This window comes from Neopelma chrysocephalum, unplaced genomic scaffold (assembly GCF_003984885.1).
Source record: "Neopelma chrysocephalum unplaced genomic scaffold, ASM398488v2 Primary Assembly neopelma1_60, whole genome shotgun sequence".
NCBI lineage: Eukaryota > Metazoa > Chordata > Aves > Passeriformes > Pipridae > Neopelma > Neopelma chrysocephalum.
In genome coordinates this window covers 15,281,141-15,298,639 of record NW_020897715.1, presented here as the reverse complement: position 1 = coordinate 15,298,639, position 17,499 = coordinate 15,281,141, and the positions used below count along the sequence as shown (strand labels likewise).

The window sequence follows — 17,499 nt, the reverse complement described above, 5'->3', positions numbered from 1 at the left end:
ACATCTGGCCCACAAAGAATCCAAGGCTTTTAATCTCAAAGTTGCAATTTCTTACCACCTTTCACCAGGCAAGAAAGACAGTGACGCAGCTCACACGCTGCAATCCAGTACTACATAAATATCAGTTTAAAATTCAAAATCAGGGGACTTCACCATTGCATCCTTGAGCAACAATTTCACCTTCCACTGAAGCAGTAAGTCAAGCCTGAATTAATTACATATGCAAAGAAATATGATAACATCTTCTAACGAGGTTTCAATGGACGTGCAACAGTTTCAAAATAACGTCTGAATTGACCTTAATAATTTATGAACATCAAGGAACATTTTCAGGGGAAAAAAAAATAATGGCCAAGATACTCCACTATACAGTGAGCACCTACAGACAGCACTGATAATAAAGCAGACTGGACAGGATCACACTCAGAAACAATCAAAAGAAAAACTTCAAAATTTAAATATGGGCTTTATTAAAAGAGACAGCTGTTGGGGAATTGTTCTGGGTAATTACGTGAATGCAATTCAGTACTATGGGTATAGGAGGAAAGTAGACCTGTCTACGTTAACACAGTAAGACAGTAAACCTAAATACACATTTTTTGTGGGTTTTTTAAAATTGTTCTAAATGGAAGAATTAATATTGATGTAGCTATAAAAAGCAACATTGGAAAAAGAGACCTACAGCTACGCAAAACAATCAGATCTGCTGGGTGAAGAAAATCAGGGTACGTTCTGCAAAACGCAGATTGTACTTCAGGTTGAGTAAATGTATGAGGCACAGGCCTTCAGCATAACCAGAGATGTCAGAAAAGAAATCAGGAGGAAAGCAAGTGACTGCAAAAAACCCCAATCAGTGTGATAGGACCAAAGACCACACAGAAGCCAGAAATTCAATCAACCAAACATCCCCACTGGTCAGGACTTTCCTGACGTGATATGAAAGCAACTAAACTCCTCTGCGTACAAAGATTTCAAGAATTCTTCTGTGAACTCAAACAGGTATTGTGCTAATGATGTTAGATTTGTCTTTCTTCCTGCTTTTCCTGACTAAAATTGAGACAAAAAGTTTTAAAAAGGTGATACCTAGAAGCCACAATGTAGATGAAACTAGTACTAGAAATATGAAAGCCTAAGTCAGCCAGTATGAATTAACAGGAATTTTTATCCAATACTGCAAATGAACATCACCTTGTTTTAACATACAGCTTTGCGACTTATTTTAATTTTACCTCAGAAAACATAAACGTGGCTCACTATTCATGTATTTGACACAGTAAACATTTTAAAAGCAGGATCTTGAAAAAGGAAGCAGACTGCTCTTCAGACTCATTTGGGTATATAAACCCTTTATCACACCCCAGATCTCTTTTGGAGGAAAATTTGGAGTTGCAGGTTTGTCTGTGAACTTAGGCTATCACTATACTGTTAACACCTGCAGGTGCTTCCTGTACTTCCCCATATCTAATTTTTATTGTTAGTGCTCTTTTTGACTAAATCTTTGAGACCAGCTTTTGCCATTTTGTTTGGAAAATGTTTCTGCAGGCTTCTGACGTACAATTTTTTTCAAAAGGGGAAAAAAAAAAATCACTTGCTTACACCACTAATACAGTCTCTTCAGGTAAAATCAAAATCAGATTATAAGAAGAGAGTCCCTCACCTGTAAATAAGGTAAGTGTGACAAGCTTCCTGGAGCCAGTATATGCCATATCTCACTCCACCAGTCACTCGCAATATCCTAGTTTTGTAGTCTCTCACTCTAACAAAATTTAAAATTCTGCCTTCCAGAAGATGATGAAGTTAAGCTGAAAGGAGCGATTCTGAATCTTCTAGAGAACACCAAGGGAAGGCATAAATTTCAGAACTTCAGAGGCGAAAACATGCCATCAGCATTTTAAATGTCTATACAATGTAGCCTCAGACACTGCTCATCCTTTCCACAATACGGCACAGAAGCTCCCATTTTCTAGTCTTGCCTTTACTTGCTTTTCTCTGTAGTGCATGGATGATCTGGAAAATGTCCCTGTTATCCAGAACTGCCTTTATCCCACAACAGTTGCAAACCCAAAGTCTTCTGACATTTTATCAAGAGTTCATTGAATTTCATTCCCTGGAGAGTTCAGGAACGCTCCTGCTCAGCCTTTCTCCTGCACATCTTGATGAGAAAATGTGTATTTTCACAACAAGACCTACCCTGAAGTATTAGAGAAGAACAATCTGCTTTCACTGAAATCTCACCTTCTTGTTGGCGTTCCATAAAGTGAAATCAAGAGGTCGCAGGTATCAAGGGGTTTCTTTCACTGAGGATGAAAAGTTGTGCTGCAGCTGCACAGAAAGGCCGAGGGGCCTGGCTGAAATTAGGGCACTTTTCCCTAATTTCAGAAGTTAAGATATATGGAGCCAGATGTGATAAGGCCACAAGGTCTGACTGTGCAAGGCAGAAACTGAACCAGGCAGGCTCAGGATCTAATTCTCAATCACATTCGTAATCTTAACACAACACAAACAATAACAAGGTGTCAGTAAATTAGAGGACTACTTGTGTGCATGTTTACAAACTGATGAAATATTCAGAAGTACTTCAAAAGCACATGAGCAATAAAAAGTATTTACAGTTGTAGGTCTAAAAAAAATGGAGCACACTATTCATAGAAGGCCAAACTTAGTCGCTACAAGAGTGAAGGTACCATTTCCTGTTGCAGCTTAAGTCAAGTTACACTCCCTCCCATAAAGAAGTCTTTATTTTCCTCCCTTGCCTTTAGCCACAGCCCCCACCCTTCTGTGCTGACAGTTCACTATTCTTGTAGCAGTGCAAATCAAGTTGATAAAAAGTGAAAAGCTAACACGCCAAAACAAAAAACTGGGGTATTTCAGAGAGGGCAAGGGGGAAAAGTTCAACTGAATCATTTCTGTTACCAGACTAGAGCCAACACAGAGCAGAGAAAAGAAAGCATGGCTTAAGATTTAGGTGATCTTTCCCCGTGCGGTGGCAAAATTGACTCAACTGTGATATAAGGACATTTTAACCAGAACCTCGTACAATCTACACTCCAATCTGAACGTGTACGAGCAGAACGTGTTATTCTGGTGACGTGTCGGCACTAATCCTTACATAATGAGTTGTAAGGTTTTGGGGGTTTGTTTAAAGGGAAAAAGATAGGATCCTTTCTCACCAATATCAAGCCTAGGAAGTCACAATTACACTGAAGCACACTGGGCTTCGCCCCAGCATTCCTTTTTAAGTTTCAGACAGGAGGAAAGCATTAATTGCTTTCCATCTTCTGGATTCAATAAGACCTGGAACACCACACTTCTCATCATGATAGATTATGTGGTATTGCCTGACCTTCGGGAATTCCAGAAAGACAATGTAAAATTCTGGAAGTATTAGGTTCATAATAGTTTTAGTGCATCAGAGTGTAGCAAATGTGTATATACTGTGGGTATAAGCAATAAAGAAACAAACAAATCAGCAAGATACCTGATTAGCTTTAATTAATGTAGTTTCTTGTTCAAAAGAATTCCCTAAAGTATCCTGTGAGAAAGCAAGCTGTATCTCACAGGAAGTGGAAGGCAGGAATGCAACTCCCATCATGCTCTCAGAAAGGCATGTGCTCCTCTCCCAAGCACATGGCTCTGCTCTCTCTCATGCCAGCTCTGGCTCTCACTGGACCTTCCTGTGTACCAATTTACAGCACTAAAAGGCAGAAAAATATGTTTCCTTTTTTTTTTTCTCCTTTTTACTATGTTTTTCAACAGTTTAATGAGTTGGCAGAAAAGTCTGATGAGCAACAGAAGCAGCAGGTATCAGAGGATGACACTGCATTGGAACAGATGAAAGAAGAAACACCACCTTTTGTGGCCGAAAAATATCAAACCACCTATACTTCATGAAAATGTACCTTAGCTGTGCACTGCTGAACACCCTTTTCAGGATGCCAATCTTCCTCACTCCTTCTGAGCCAGCTGGGATGGCACAAGCCTGACAGCTGGGCCCATTTAACATCAAGAGCTCTGTGCCATTAGGATGTAAGTCATCTACTTCCCAGGGAACCAGAAAGCTTGTGAGGCCAAAAGAAAACCAATGTACAAAAAAATAAAATTAAAACAAAACAAAACCAAAAAACCCTACACAAAACAAAACAAAAAAACAAAACCCCACCTGCAGAAGTGAATGGTTTCACCGTATGGGCTCAACCCACAGCCAAACCTGGTAAACAGGAATGAGCAGGATTTGCCAGTCATCTACTCCTCAGATGTCCATAATCCTGCAACTTCCTTCAAATTACGAACTGTACAGATTTTGACAGCAGACTAAGCTTTAAGGTTAAGCAAAGAGAGCCCTTTATGCTGTCTGCACAGCTTCCCATTCCCTACCCACTTTTAATGTGTTAAGGTTTAAACATCGGATTGTGTAGGCTTCTGTAGGGCACGAGGAGCTTAACAGTACCTCCTAAAAAACCAAACCACACAAGACAAAGAGGCAGCCCCCACAGACAGCGCAGGAGGGGCGGCGGGCGGTGGTTCGGAGCCAAGGCGAGAAGGGGGCCCAGACGGACACACCGTGCGGGGAGCACGGACTCCGCGGACCGCTCTGCGGCACCCGAGCGCCGGGCCGGGGGCCTCCGCGGGCCGCAGGCACCACCCCGCTCCCCGGGGCCGGCACTGACCTGGCGCCGCTTCCAGCTCTTCCCGGCTCCGGGCGGCGCTTCCAGCGGCTCCGCCACGCGCGTCACCGCCGCGCGCGACCCCGGCGTCACGGCACCCGCCGCGCGTGCGCGGCACCGCCCCCTCTCTACCGGCGCGACTCAACGGCGCGAGCGACAGCGAAGCAAGCCAATCGCGTTCCCGTACGGCCCTTCGCCTTCCCGCCCTCGCGCGAGTTGAACCAATCAGAAGTGAAAGACGCGCCAGGGGCATGAGAGACAGCCAATAGGCTGAGAGAAGCGGAAGGACAGCCCTCTGCGATTGGCGGGTCACCCCGTCTCCGGGAGTTGTTGCTGGGCAGGGTAAAGATGGCGGCTCTGGACAGGGTCAAGGTGCTGGTGCTGGGCGACTCCGGTGAGTCCCTGTCCCCAGGCCGTGTGCCCGGGGCTGCTCCTGCGGACCCGCACCTCGTCTGCTTCCCCGTCACCCACTGAGGGGCCGGGACCGCCCGCGCTCAGTCAGCGCTGCTCCCGGCCCCGCTGCCTGTAACCCCGGCGCCGCCTCCCAGGAGTTGTTCTCTCTCTGTGCCCTTGCAGGTGTCGGAAAATCTTCACTCGTTCACCTGTTGTGCCACAACCAGGTGCTGGGAAACCCGTCCTGGACAGTGGGTTGCTCCGTGGATGTGCGAGTAGGTGACATGCCCGGCCTCTGGGTACCCCTGAGCCCGCAGTGTAAGGGAAGAGAAGGGCCTTGACTTTATTATTTTATTTTCATTACTTACCGCCACAGAAAGAGGTGTGCTTTGATGATGTGATTTAGTGAGGACTTAATCTTTCAAGGCAAATAGCATCGACGTGAGCCAAGCACTTGTGTGAGCAAGTTTTCACCTTCCCAGGTTGTCAGGGTCACACACGGTATTTGTCACTCATAGCCCCTGTCCCTGCTGCAGTGGCCACGGGCGAGTTACAAGTCACAGGGGGCCAGTTTAAGTCAGAAGGCACAGAATCCCAAACGCGTTTCTCTGAGAAACAGGCAATGTATAGCCACGTGGTCAGCTAAACGTACTGGGGAAAAACAGTTTGCTGGTTTAGGTTGTGGGCACTGACTGTGACCGAAGGGTTGTTTGTCCCCCTGACTCCTCACTGTAGGACCTGCTATGGCAGGAATGAGGATATTCATCCAGTACTTTTTTGGCTCAACCTACAGCCCTCATGGGACATTGATAAATGCTTTTTTCCTTCACCACTCTTTGCTGCATTCTCCTTGAAACGCACTGCCCTAGATTAGGAATATATTTCCAAAATTTGGAAAGCAGCATTCCTGTTTGACTGTGGAGCAAAACTACCAGGCAGATCCAGGGGCAAAAGCTTTTGGTTGATTAATTCAGTTGAGATGTCAATGAGAATTTGGAGAGGAAAGAGATGTGGTCAGTTGGAATCCAATGTGGTCGCCTGTGTTACTACTCCTGCAGTGCTACAGTGTGGGTTTTAACAACTGTAAGAAGTCAAGACCTTAATTTTCATTTGCTTTAGCAACATGCTATTTCCAAGCACATCATGAAGCGTTAGGTTTGTTCATACTAAGATGGAAAGGATAATCCTTGCTTACTCACCCAGCTCCATCTCCTATAGGAGCTGTGGTATCCAGTGGCTGCTGCTTGACTCATTCCATCTCTCTTCCACTTGAGAGGTTTGAAATGGTGTCATCATGAGAATTTACAATTTTCTATCCAAGTGCAATAATCCTTCCAGCTGAATGTGTAAGTGTCGTGTGGATTAACTCCTGTGAGTTGGTGCTGTGGTTATGTATTATGTGAATTTTTCATCAGATCCATGACTACAAAGAAGGGACTCCAGAAGAGAAGACTTATTACATTGAGCTGTGGGATGTTGGAGGTTCAGTGGGTAGTGCCACTAGTGTGAAAAGCACACGAGCAGTATTCTATAACTTGCTAAATGGTGAGTTTGCTTGGTGTAAGTCTGATTTTATTACTGTTTCTGTTAAGAGCTGTCTCTTGGTTCTGGGGCAGGGTTCCTTGTAGTCTGGCTGAGAGCCATATTGTTCTCTTTTCTGATTTATACAGGGGAAAAAAAAACTGATAACATTCATAGGCAGAATTTTATAGAATCTGTTTTGAACTCTAAAAATATTTTGGGCGAAGCTGTGCAGATGAGCTTCATCAGCCTTTCACTTCAGTCTTGTGTAGCTGGCACAGCAGGGAGCCTTTAAAGGTGCAGTACTGTCCCTTCCAGCTACCCTTGCAGACATAAATGTTACCTTCACACTTCCAGGTCTGGTATACTGCAGAAATGTGATTTATATTATCTTGTCTGTTCAGTTGCAAAACCTACAGCAGAGAAATGATTATTTGAGTTTATATGAACTTTGATAGTTGCATCCTATCTTGCCAAATTTGAACTGTCTCCCATAAAACTGCAATATGCTGATAACCATCTTGCCTCTGCTCATTTAGTTTAGCATTATAGTTCATTTAGTTAGATTATTTTTGATAATTGAATCTTGCAACTTGCTGCATATTTAGAAAGTAGTATTTTATGCCTTCTGTTGAGATAGTGACTTAAAGTCCTATTAGTTCATCTCTACCACTAATACGAGCAAATAAGAGATTATGAACATAACAATGCAGTATTTCATTTGCTCCTTTTTTGTCGTTCAAGGGTAGTTCACTACAGATAGATGTATATCAGATTAACAACTGCTTCTGAAAATTTGTCTCAAATGTTCTGTTTGTTTCTCTTTTCTTGTTCCAAATAATTTGAAGGCCTTTCAGTAACATGTTAACCCACACAATAAATATTTTTGATCTGTGATTAACTAGTTCTTTCTTCTTCCTTCCCTGTGAGGAAAACTGTTTGTAGGTACCTCTTGCTTATGTTGTTAACTGGCCCCCTGTAAATAAGGCTTGAGTTGAATTGTGCCCTCAAAGGAAGATTCTTTGGTATATGAAAAAATGGATTTATTTTTGACACCAAATCCACAGTATGCCAGTGAGTGTGGGTCAGACTTGGAAATATCCTGGAACAGCCCATTAGGAAATGAAATCCTGAACTGAATTATAATTAATGACATTATTAAAATAAGAGTTATTTATCTCCAGTGCCCAAAATACATTATTAGGCAGCTCGCATATGAAAAGTGTTGACTTTGGTAGTTAACCTTGGCTCTTGTTTCTTTCATTAGATTAATTTCTCCATTAGAGCTTGTCTCACAAATTGCCTCAGTTTGACTTGATTTAAGAAGAGAAGATGAATGTGTTCCTTCTGCCTGACTGCTTGTGCTTTCTGGGCTTACAGTGGTCTGCAAACCTGAGACAGAAAGACAGTTAATGTTTGGTTGTGGCAGCACCTGTGCAGGCTCTTGGGCTGTTGACAAGGTTGGGAACAGTTTGTTTTTGGATTGACCACAAATCTTCTGTTTTGCTGACCCTCCATCTGGTGTGTGGACTGTGATAATTGAGGACAGGGACTAGGCAGTAAGGCTTTGGTTTGCAGGCTTTCATGTGGGAGGAACATTTCCTTGAGTCCTGCCTGCTCTTCTTGCATGTTTACACAGTCTTTTGCTGCTGGTGCAACCGACTGTGCAGGTTTTAGGTGGTGCAGATAAGGGAACTGACCAATCAAAAACATAACTGAGGGAGAGGATCTGGAGGTGGAGAGTGTTTCTCACAGGTTATGCAGCAGTGCCTCAGAATCTGTTGCTGTAGGCCAGGTTATATTGTGTCAGGCTTTTTCTCCCTACACTGGAGTGGACACGCAGCTGAGTTGCCTTTTTCTGCTGTTACTGAGATAATTGCTTTGAGATAGGGCTGTGGTTGTGATATGCTGTGAACTCTAACAGGAGAGTCTGTGCACAGTCACGTGGGGTAGTGGAAAATGTTTAGGAAATGTGGTTTGTTGATCAGGTGTTCAGTGGGTGGCACCTTTGGGAGTTCAGGTAAAAGGTTAAATTACTAAGGTTTTTCCACCTGTAGGCTGTGAAGTGTTTTGAGAATGAATCCTGATGCAGATAAGGGGTATAATTCCATTTTGTCCTTGAATTAATGATAGTTTGAAGTCTGGAGGAAGTGGGAACATTCCATGTATTGCAGAAGGTGTGAATAAATAGAAGAAATTTGCTAGCAGTAGTCGGTAATTGAGTTAGGAACTGTGGTTATCAGAAGTGGGTGTCTGTTAATAGCACAGCTAGGAAGTTTGGCTGTATCTCAGAATTTACATTTTGAAGGCTCATGGTAATGAAAAATGCTAGTAGCTTAATCTTAAATACAAGAAATCTAATTAATTCATGTTTCTACCAGGAAATATCCTAAAGCAGCCCAGTAGGACATGAAATCTTGAACTTATGCATCTGAACTATAATTTTGGTGAACTGTGAAAGTTTATCGGTGTCTGTTTCCCCTTTGGATACCTTCCCAAGAATGTAACATTAATTCTTGAAAATGCAGGAAAGCAACAGTGCTCTCTAAACTCTTTGAAACAATGAAAAAGCCTTTAGACTTCTCAGATGGTGTGACAAAAAGATAGTTATGTTTACCAGTTAGGTAAAACAGAGAAAGACTAAATTCTCTGCTGCAGTAATACAGAGTTTCAGAATCATTAGAAACAGAGCAGAATTAGGAAATGCCTGCAAGCTTTTTGTGGATTAAACCCTGAGGTGGCTGTTTGTTTCCTTCTTTCATGAGATTTTTGTCTTAGCTCTTATCCAATTCCTGATAAGCAGCTTTAAAAAACCTGTTGCATCCTGATATTTTCAGCCTTACTCATTCACTGTAACTGAACTGGTTATGCATCCTTTTCTTCCTTCTCAGATATCTGGGAACCTGCAGATGTCATTTTGGTAAGATAAGAGAAAAATATGTATCATTAAATAGCATCTTGCTGTCTTTTCTTTCACCCTAGGGATAATTTTAGTGCATGACTTAACCAACAAGAAATCATCCCAGAATTTGTATCGCTGGACTTTGGAAGCACTCAACAGAGATGTTGCTCCAACAGGAGTTCTTGTGACAAATGGGTGAGTGTGAAACATATGTACAGACTTAAGACACAGTTATTCTAAGCTGTTATGAAAGTCTTTGTTCGTCCCTCGGGCTACTTGGAGTCCACATGAAACTAGATGTGGCTAGACTTCTAAGAAAGGAAGGAAAAAATTGGGAATATCAAAGAAAGTTGCTGTTCTTTGTGTTTTGTATTGCTAATCAGGCCGTTCTGGCAGTAGATTCCCAAACTGTGTAGCAGAGACCTTGCTTTAAGGGAAGAGATTTTTACTGCATCCTTCATTTGCTTGAGGCCTCTGTGACAAAGTGGGTCCAGTCCTTGATACCTGAAGGCTTCGTCTGTACTGAGATGTGTCCTTATACAGGAAATGTCATGGGATGACATGTGTGTTCCAAAAGGCTTTCCTTTCATGTACCAAGACTGAGGAAGTTCACTTCATAAATCTTTGGTTTGGGTGATAAGGGAATTTTTCCAGGAGTGTGGCTGAAAGAGCTTAAAAAACTTCCCAATAAGCATGTTCACAATTAGCTTTCCAACATCTTGTCAAGTATTTCCTCCTGTACCACTGTGCTCCTGTTATACGTGTAGTCAAGGAGGTTTTAAGATTGTTGATAAACCTCACACGTGAGCAGGAAGGCAATAATAAGGAGTAGCTTTTTGTGGGAAAAATATGAATTGTTTATCTGCCTGTGCTGGTACACAGGTGTTTCTGTAGAAACATGGAAGGTGAGAAAGGGGATTTGCATTGTATAAACTGCAAAATTCTCCACTTTTCCCACAAACAGGTTCTTCACGAATGTTTTAATTTTCTAAAGCTTAGCTTCTGTCAAGGACAGATGCTCAGCCACTAGCAATTCCTTGGTGAGGTTTTTGCTGTTGGTTGTAAAATTATTTTCCAGAAAGCTTGGTTTAGATAAAAATGAAAGACAAGTGATTATCCTAGCTGCAGAGAATGATCGAAGCATGGATTTGTGTTGACATTTAATTGCAATGTTATTTATTTTATAAAGGCTATCTTTGATCATTATTCATATCTGAATCAAAACTTGTTGAAATTCAGTTTATAGTGGCTACCTTTACTTGAATATAGAAGAATTTATAACTTGACACCATGCAATTGTTGTTGCAACCCTCTTTGATCACACATGGAAAGGGGTAGTGTTTCATGGGTGCAATTTATTTCATTGTCCCTCCTTTAAAAGTATATGTATGTAGGAACTTTAGCTGTTCAGAGATGCCAGCTCCCTGATCTGTCCCTGGTGTCTGCATACGCTCAGTACAATACTGGAGTTCCTTTCCTGCTTGTGTTAGCATTTCTTCTGTGGTTCATCTGTGCTGAGAAGAAATCCAACTCATGTGGTTTCTTTTCTCTTTCCTTTCAATTCCTGGGTAGTGACTTAGATGCAGGTACATCTAACAGGTACAGCACATTCTCACTTAGATAAATTATGACCCCTAATAATTAAATGACCATTTTTTGAAAAGGACAGGGGAGCTGAGGGTGCCCCTGTGCCCACTTACATGGCCATCACCTTATTCAGGATTGTATTTGTTTCCCTCACCAGTGACTATGACCGTGAACAGTTTGCTGATAACCAGATTCCGCTGCTGGTAATAGGAACTAAGCTGGATCAGATCCCAGAAACTAAGCGGAATGAAGTTTTGACCAGAACAGCTTTCTTGGCTGAGGATTTCAATGCTGAAGAGATAAATTTGGTTAGTATCTTTGTCACCAGTGTTGTTTTTCTTTTATATGGGAGCAAGTCCAATTTTTAGTAAGTAAAGATGTTGTGACAAAAATTGGGCTTCTGGAGATTTTTTCAGTAGTGCCAGAGGCATGCACATTTTTTTTGGCTGTACCCCTTGCTTGATAAAACAGCCATCTTTGTTTCACTACAGGGAGGTGTACCGGGTGTTAAATAAGGTCACTGAAGCTTTAGAATGGATGGTTTGGAGTTAAATTTTCTTTTTCCTGTTCATAGTTCTGACACGGGCTGCTTTTGAATGAAACACCAAGATCACTTTATATAGATATATAGGTGTAAAAATACACACGTGTTGTGTGAATGCTTGTATACCCACACACATGCATACACATACACAAGATCTCATGTGTAGCCTGTACAAATCATTATCTGACTGAATAGCTGGTGATGGAAGGAGGATGTGGAGCACATAGGGGGTTACTTAGATTCTGCAGTTGATTCACAGAGCAGAAGTTGGCCTTTTCTCTGTAGTGACTGTGGAGCAGAAATCAGCAGGTACACTGTTTACCGTAGCTGACAGCCTGTGTCAGGGGAAAGGGTGTGTGGCTTCCTTGTGTTGATTTCTGTGTGTTTGGTTTGTTGTTGTCTTCTATGTGTTCTAGGATTGCACCAATCCTCGTTACCTGGCTGCAGGTTCATCCAATGCTGTCAAACTAAGCAGGTTTTTTGATAAGGTAAGTTGATTAAATGATGTTTTATTGTTCTGTGTATCAAACACTGTCTGTGATTGGAACATGAAAAACAGTTAGCTGCTCTTTTCACATTCCACTTTTTGAGTTGGTTCAAGCCAGGTGTGGGGAGGCCAAAGACTGGCCTGCTTTTGGAATCCTCCAGAAAATAGCTGATCTGCTTGACGATTTGATTCTTGATCTGTATAGAGCAGTGAAAAAGAACTCACAAATGTGCAGACACTCAGCATATGCTTTTGAAGTTGTCTGGCAGGCCAGAGGGGTTGCAGTGTTCTCAGGCAGTAATGTGGGTAGTTACAAGACTATGGTTAGCTCTGTTGATCCTGGTTAAAGGAACCTTTAGGAATTAAGAAATTTGGCATATTACTCTCCCTTCCTGAAAAAGAGACCATCAAGGTCCACTTTGAAAATGGCAAGGAATGCTCTGGTTAAGCATCCCCTGGACATAACACAGTGGAGCTACTGTGTGGTAGTGGAACCACTGCACCTGCGGAGAGGGCATGGGAGGAATGAGTTTCATAGAATCATAGAATAGGTAGGGTTGGAAGAGACCTCCAAGATCATCAAGTCCAACCCCTGATCCAACTCCAATTACTATATCATGGCACTAAGGGCCACGTCCAATCTCTTTTTAAAAACCTCCAGGGATGGTGAATCCACCACCTCTCTGGGTAGGCCGTTCCAATGCCTGATAACCCTCTCTGTAAAGAATTTCTTCCTAACATCTAACCTAAACCTCCCCTGGCAGAGTTTGATGCAGGAGACACCCAAACCATTGCCTCCATTGTCCAGGAGGGCTAACTAAATTAGGTGTGTGGAAGTTGAGGGTAACACAGCCTTTCTAAGAATGGCTGGAGGTGGCAACTCCTATGTGTACTAGAGCATTGCACTTAAAACAATAGACCTGGACCAGGGAATGCGGGTTCAGACCTTGTCCAAGTTAGCTCTGAGTTTCAGTGCTCACATGTGAAGTATTTGTTGGAATCCAAGGTTACGCATGTGCTGTGCAAGCTAAGATCATTCTCTGTTGTTCCCAGGTTATAGAGAAGAGATACTTCTTAAGAGATGGCAATCAGGTTTGTCATTTTTCCTCCTTTTTTGTTTCATTTCTCCCTGTGTAATGTGAACTGCTGGCACAATCCTCTTTAAAACATGGGCTTCATGCAACTTAAATGATAATCTGTGCTGGTAGTTGAGTTCTTATGAGAGCACAGCTGATTTGGATAGACAGAAGAATGGCCAACTTTTGTCAGCTTAAGTATTTGTTATATGATCGGCAGTGAAATACTAAAGTATGCTAACATAGTGAAAGTTGCAGGAGTGAGGTAAAGTGGGCAAATGTGATTTCTTTCAGCTCTGTCAGCTTCTTGGTTGCAGATTTAGGCCAGAAATGCTATCTGGAAGGTCAATGAAAAGGCTTGTTTTTGCACAGCTGGAACTAGTATTTTATCTTGCACAGGTAGTTTTCACAAACCCAGTGGAGCCACAAGAAAAATGGGAGTATGATACTGGCTTGTAATTCATTCCTAAATGACTGAATTTAGTGTTTTCAGCACAGTTGGTGAAGAACTAGCAAAATGACTTCTGGTTTGGGCAAGCCGCTTCAACTCTTCGTGTCCCCCACCTCCCCACAGAGAGTAGCGAGGTTACGCTTGCCATATCTGTCAGGTACTTGCAAATTATCATGAATAGCATCACTAAAATACAGTCAAATGTATCATTAGAGGTAGCTGTGCTGAAAGCCCCTTAGGGAGAGCAGGGAAAAAAATAGTCACAAATTACAAAATGCTTCCTTTCTTTAAGCAATTTTTAGTGCCTTTTAAAAATAAACTGGCTCTTGCCTCTTTCAGTTCTGCATGATGTCTTTTTTTCCTCCCCTCTCCCATCCTCTCCACATTCTAGTGAAAGGAAGTTTCCCTTTCATGGGGATCGGGATAGTTTCAGTCTAGGCCTTCCTGGAGACCAGCTTGTAACCAGCAAGGAATTAGGGAAGTGACCAAGGAAGTATTCCATGCTATACCTTTATGTAAACTGAGGTATAAATGAGCCGGTCAGAGAGACCTCTCTCTCTTCTTCCGGCGAGGTTTGGGAACGGTGGGTCCCTGTCTCGGTCTTGCTTATCTGGAGCTGAGGCCTGCAGCGACTGCTGTTGTCCGTCACGCGTGAGGGGAGAGTGCTGGGCCGGGTCTGGCTGTCCTGCTTTTCTCAAGGGAAGTGGTGAGATTTTGCTAGTTCTTTATTTTGCTGGTTACCAGGTTTTTTGATTGTGCAAATTTTGTTTTGTTTTCTCCTTTTTTGTCCCTTTTTGTCCCTTTTTCCCATTTTTCCCTTACCCTCTTCCCCTTCTTGGGAGTTGTACGTTAATATCCTTACTGTATATAACTGTAATATATGTAAATATATATTTTTGATATAATTTATTTGGTTTCGATTTCTCTCAGTTTCTATAGTTTTTTTTCCCTTTGCCTAAAGGGGGAGGGAGGGAAAAGGCTTTCACTGAGCATTGGAGATTTGGCGGGAAGCCAGCTCAAACTTGCTCAGGATAATAGCTTAATGCAGAAATCTGCTTGTGTGCTCGTTGTCTTTGATGCATAATTTACTTTTTACTTTTATTATTGGATCATATTTAGTGGCTAGCCAAGGATTAACTATATATTCCTTATGGCTATGTGCCGAAGATTACAGCCTGCTGATGACTATTTTCATCTACTTCACTGACAAGAGCCAAAAGCTTAAAACAAATCTTAAGTAGTGGACAGTTATATTTAAAGAGAAAATTCCAAGTTGGAAATGGAGGTTTGAATATAACCTCTTAATGTTACTATTGGAAATTATCTACCTAATGTAACTCTTACCAATGTGTTTGTGGGTTTTCTACAATAGGTCGCTTCGATCATTCGTGTTTTGAGGTATTTCTGTTGTAGACTTCTTCAGGATGAAAAGAATGATAAGTTTCAAATTGTTCGCAGCTATGACTTCAATCAGATCTCTGAAAAATAAATAATTGTTGCTCTTAATTAGCGATTTTGATATTAAAAAAATGCTCAAGCAGATAACTTTTTACCTGTGGTCCAACTACTTTTTAGTTGTAATGATTTTCCTTTTTAAATTCCCAAAGCAGTTTTCCTGAGATGAACCTTTGTGAAAAATCTGCCTGATTTTTCCCTTAGAGATGATTGCTTTTCAGAGATGAATAAAACAATACTTCATTGAATACTTGGCATATGTGTTTGAGTTTTGGGCCTGAAAACCCCAAGCAAATTAATTTGTGGAGTTCTTAGTGGACTTTTATTTTGGGAAAGCTCTTTAGCTTTTTGAGTTTATCAATGAAGTGTGTAACCTGAGCAGTCTACTTTGGACTGTAAAATACATTTTTGTCCCATACCATTCATACATGCCGGTGTTCTCCTGGCATGATTTGTAGTGCTTGGTTGACACCTTCCATTTTAATATACTCTATTTCCTATGAAAGTGTAGAGTTGTTTTGGGAGGATGTGTTTACTGGGTCTGCTCTTTCTGCTTGTGTGTAGTTAGTAAGCTAAAAGTTACTCTGGACTGTAATCAGTTTTATGATACCAGTAGGACAGATACCTTATGCAGTATTAGAAGGCAGCGCATCACTTTCTTTTGGGGATTCATGGATGCATTGGATTGCAAATCCATCTGAAATACTGTTAAACCAGAGAAGCCTCTGATGATTTCAAGGAGATTTTCTTTGTCAACATCCATTGTCACAGTGTAAGCGGTATCTACAGATTGGGTGCAAAAGCAGGAGTCCTAATGCTTTGTATTGTTGCAGCCATTTCTATTCCAACAGTTTTCTTAAAGCTTTCAGCAATTGATAAAACTGCTTTCAACTCTCAGTGAAGTGCTGCTGTCCCAGGTTTGAAGGCATAAAGCCTAGACAGCTCTTTAATAGGACTTGATTATACTGTTTGATAGTTTTAAAAATGAATGGAGGAAAAATTCTTGTGTGCATTTGAATCTGGGGGGAAATACAGCCTTTGAAATCTGTAATTAATTAGTTTAGGATTTGCCTGAGAAATTAAGGCTTTCGTGTAACCCTTGCCAAAAAAGCCTTAAGGAACACCATAGAACAAATGAGCCATACTCAAGTTCTGCAGTGTTTAATTAATGGTGCTCCTCTAGCAGCAAGCTGAAGCATTGTAGTCCTGACTCTGGAGATGGTGTGGAAGAGGATATTGCAGTTGGCTTGGTAACAGGCACTCGAATTTGGGCTAAAGAGAGCTCATGCTGATTCTGACATGGCAACTTATCTTCCCTACCTCTAGATTCCTGGCTTCTCTGAAAGGAAAAGGTTTGGAGGAGGAACACTGAAGAGCCTTCATTATGACTGAACACTGAAGAAGTGGAAGATGACTTATCTGAGTTCCTAATGACATTCCCATTCCAACTGGATGCTCAAAGACAATGCTTATGTCAAGCAGAGTAAATAATACAACTGACTAGCCTGCTGAAGCTACTATTGTTGGAAAAGACTTGGGGAAGGATTTCCAGAAGCCTAATCTGAAGCCTAGAGTCTTTCTTAGGATTGCAGGCTGTCCGGATATATGGGAACAACTGGGGAAAGTGTGCAATAAGTTGAATGTCTCTCACTGCTGTGGGAAACTTTATACACAGCACATCTGTGTGACATCTTTCTCTCCATTTTGGAAAACTTACGGACAGTCTTTGCAATGAATTGCATTCATTTTACCTCTAAAGGAAAGGTGACACTGAGTGGGCTTCACATTTCCTGTAAAGTGTTAGGATGTTAGGATGGGTAAGGAACGGCCTGGAAACTAGTCAAATGCCTTCATTATATGAATGGTGTTGTCTCACCTGGAACACACTGTTCATCCTATTCAAAAGGGAAAAAAGAAAGGCAATATATGAAGAAAAGGTTTGAAGCATTAAAAAAAGAAAATTGTTAGCAGAAAGGAAGTGGTGTTAATTCTGCTGCTTAAATTAAAATTGTTTACTTGGAGAGGGCAAAGTGAATCAGGTTTTTGTCTTTTCATAATTGACTGTGGTCTTGTTCTTTATATTAAATTAAAAGGCAGTGCTTTGAAAACTGATGGGAAAGGTATGTTTTTATACAATGCTTATTTGAAATAAATGTGGCATGGTCTTACTGAGCCTGAGGGCTAAGTGGATTCAGAAAACATGAAATGTAAGAACATCCTCTGAATTAGAATGGATGGAAACTTAGAAGCAATATAAAGCTGTGTAAAAAGTAGGTACTGAGCATGATTAGAAGGAAAGTTCTGCAATACAGATGTTTCCTTTACATATTTAGCACTAAGGATAAAGGAGACTTTACCTGGTCTGATCCGTTGTGCGAGCTGTTGTCTTCCTAAATAGCCCAAGCTTTGCATGGTTTCT

The 17,499-nt window shown here is 41.6% G+C and overlaps 2 protein-coding genes across 12 annotated transcripts in view; one reads left to right on the top strand and one right to left on the bottom strand.

Moving 5' to 3' along the window:
• Window positions 1-4,757, bottom strand: part of GTF2E1 (general transcription factor IIE subunit 1) — an 83,242-nt gene extending 78,485 nt beyond the window's left edge. For 8 of the 11 annotated variants that reach the window (XR_003533845.1, XR_003533848.1, XR_003533844.1 and 5 more), the window contains exon 1: window positions 4,668-4,757. The gene's annotated coding sequence lies outside the window, so the exon portion shown is untranslated. The other 3 variants (XM_027681251.1, XM_027681253.1, XM_027681252.1) reach the window with 3 other exon arrangements.
• A 178-nt stretch (window positions 4,758-4,935) lies between these two features.
• RABL3 (RAB, member of RAS oncogene family like 3) lies at window positions 4,936-17,252 on the top strand. Its single transcript, XM_027681247.1, has 8 exons — window positions 4,936-5,058; window positions 5,241-5,332; window positions 6,473-6,602; window positions 9,561-9,675; window positions 11,225-11,375; window positions 12,028-12,099; window positions 13,152-13,190; window positions 16,407-17,252. Exons 1-8 carry the CDS (start codon window positions 5,013-5,015, stop codon window positions 16,470-16,472), a joined length of 711 nt encoding a protein of 236 aa, XP_027537048.1. The 5' UTR covers window positions 4,936-5,012; the 3' UTR covers window positions 16,473-17,252.
• The last annotated feature ends 247 nt before the right edge of the window (window positions 17,253-17,499 follow it).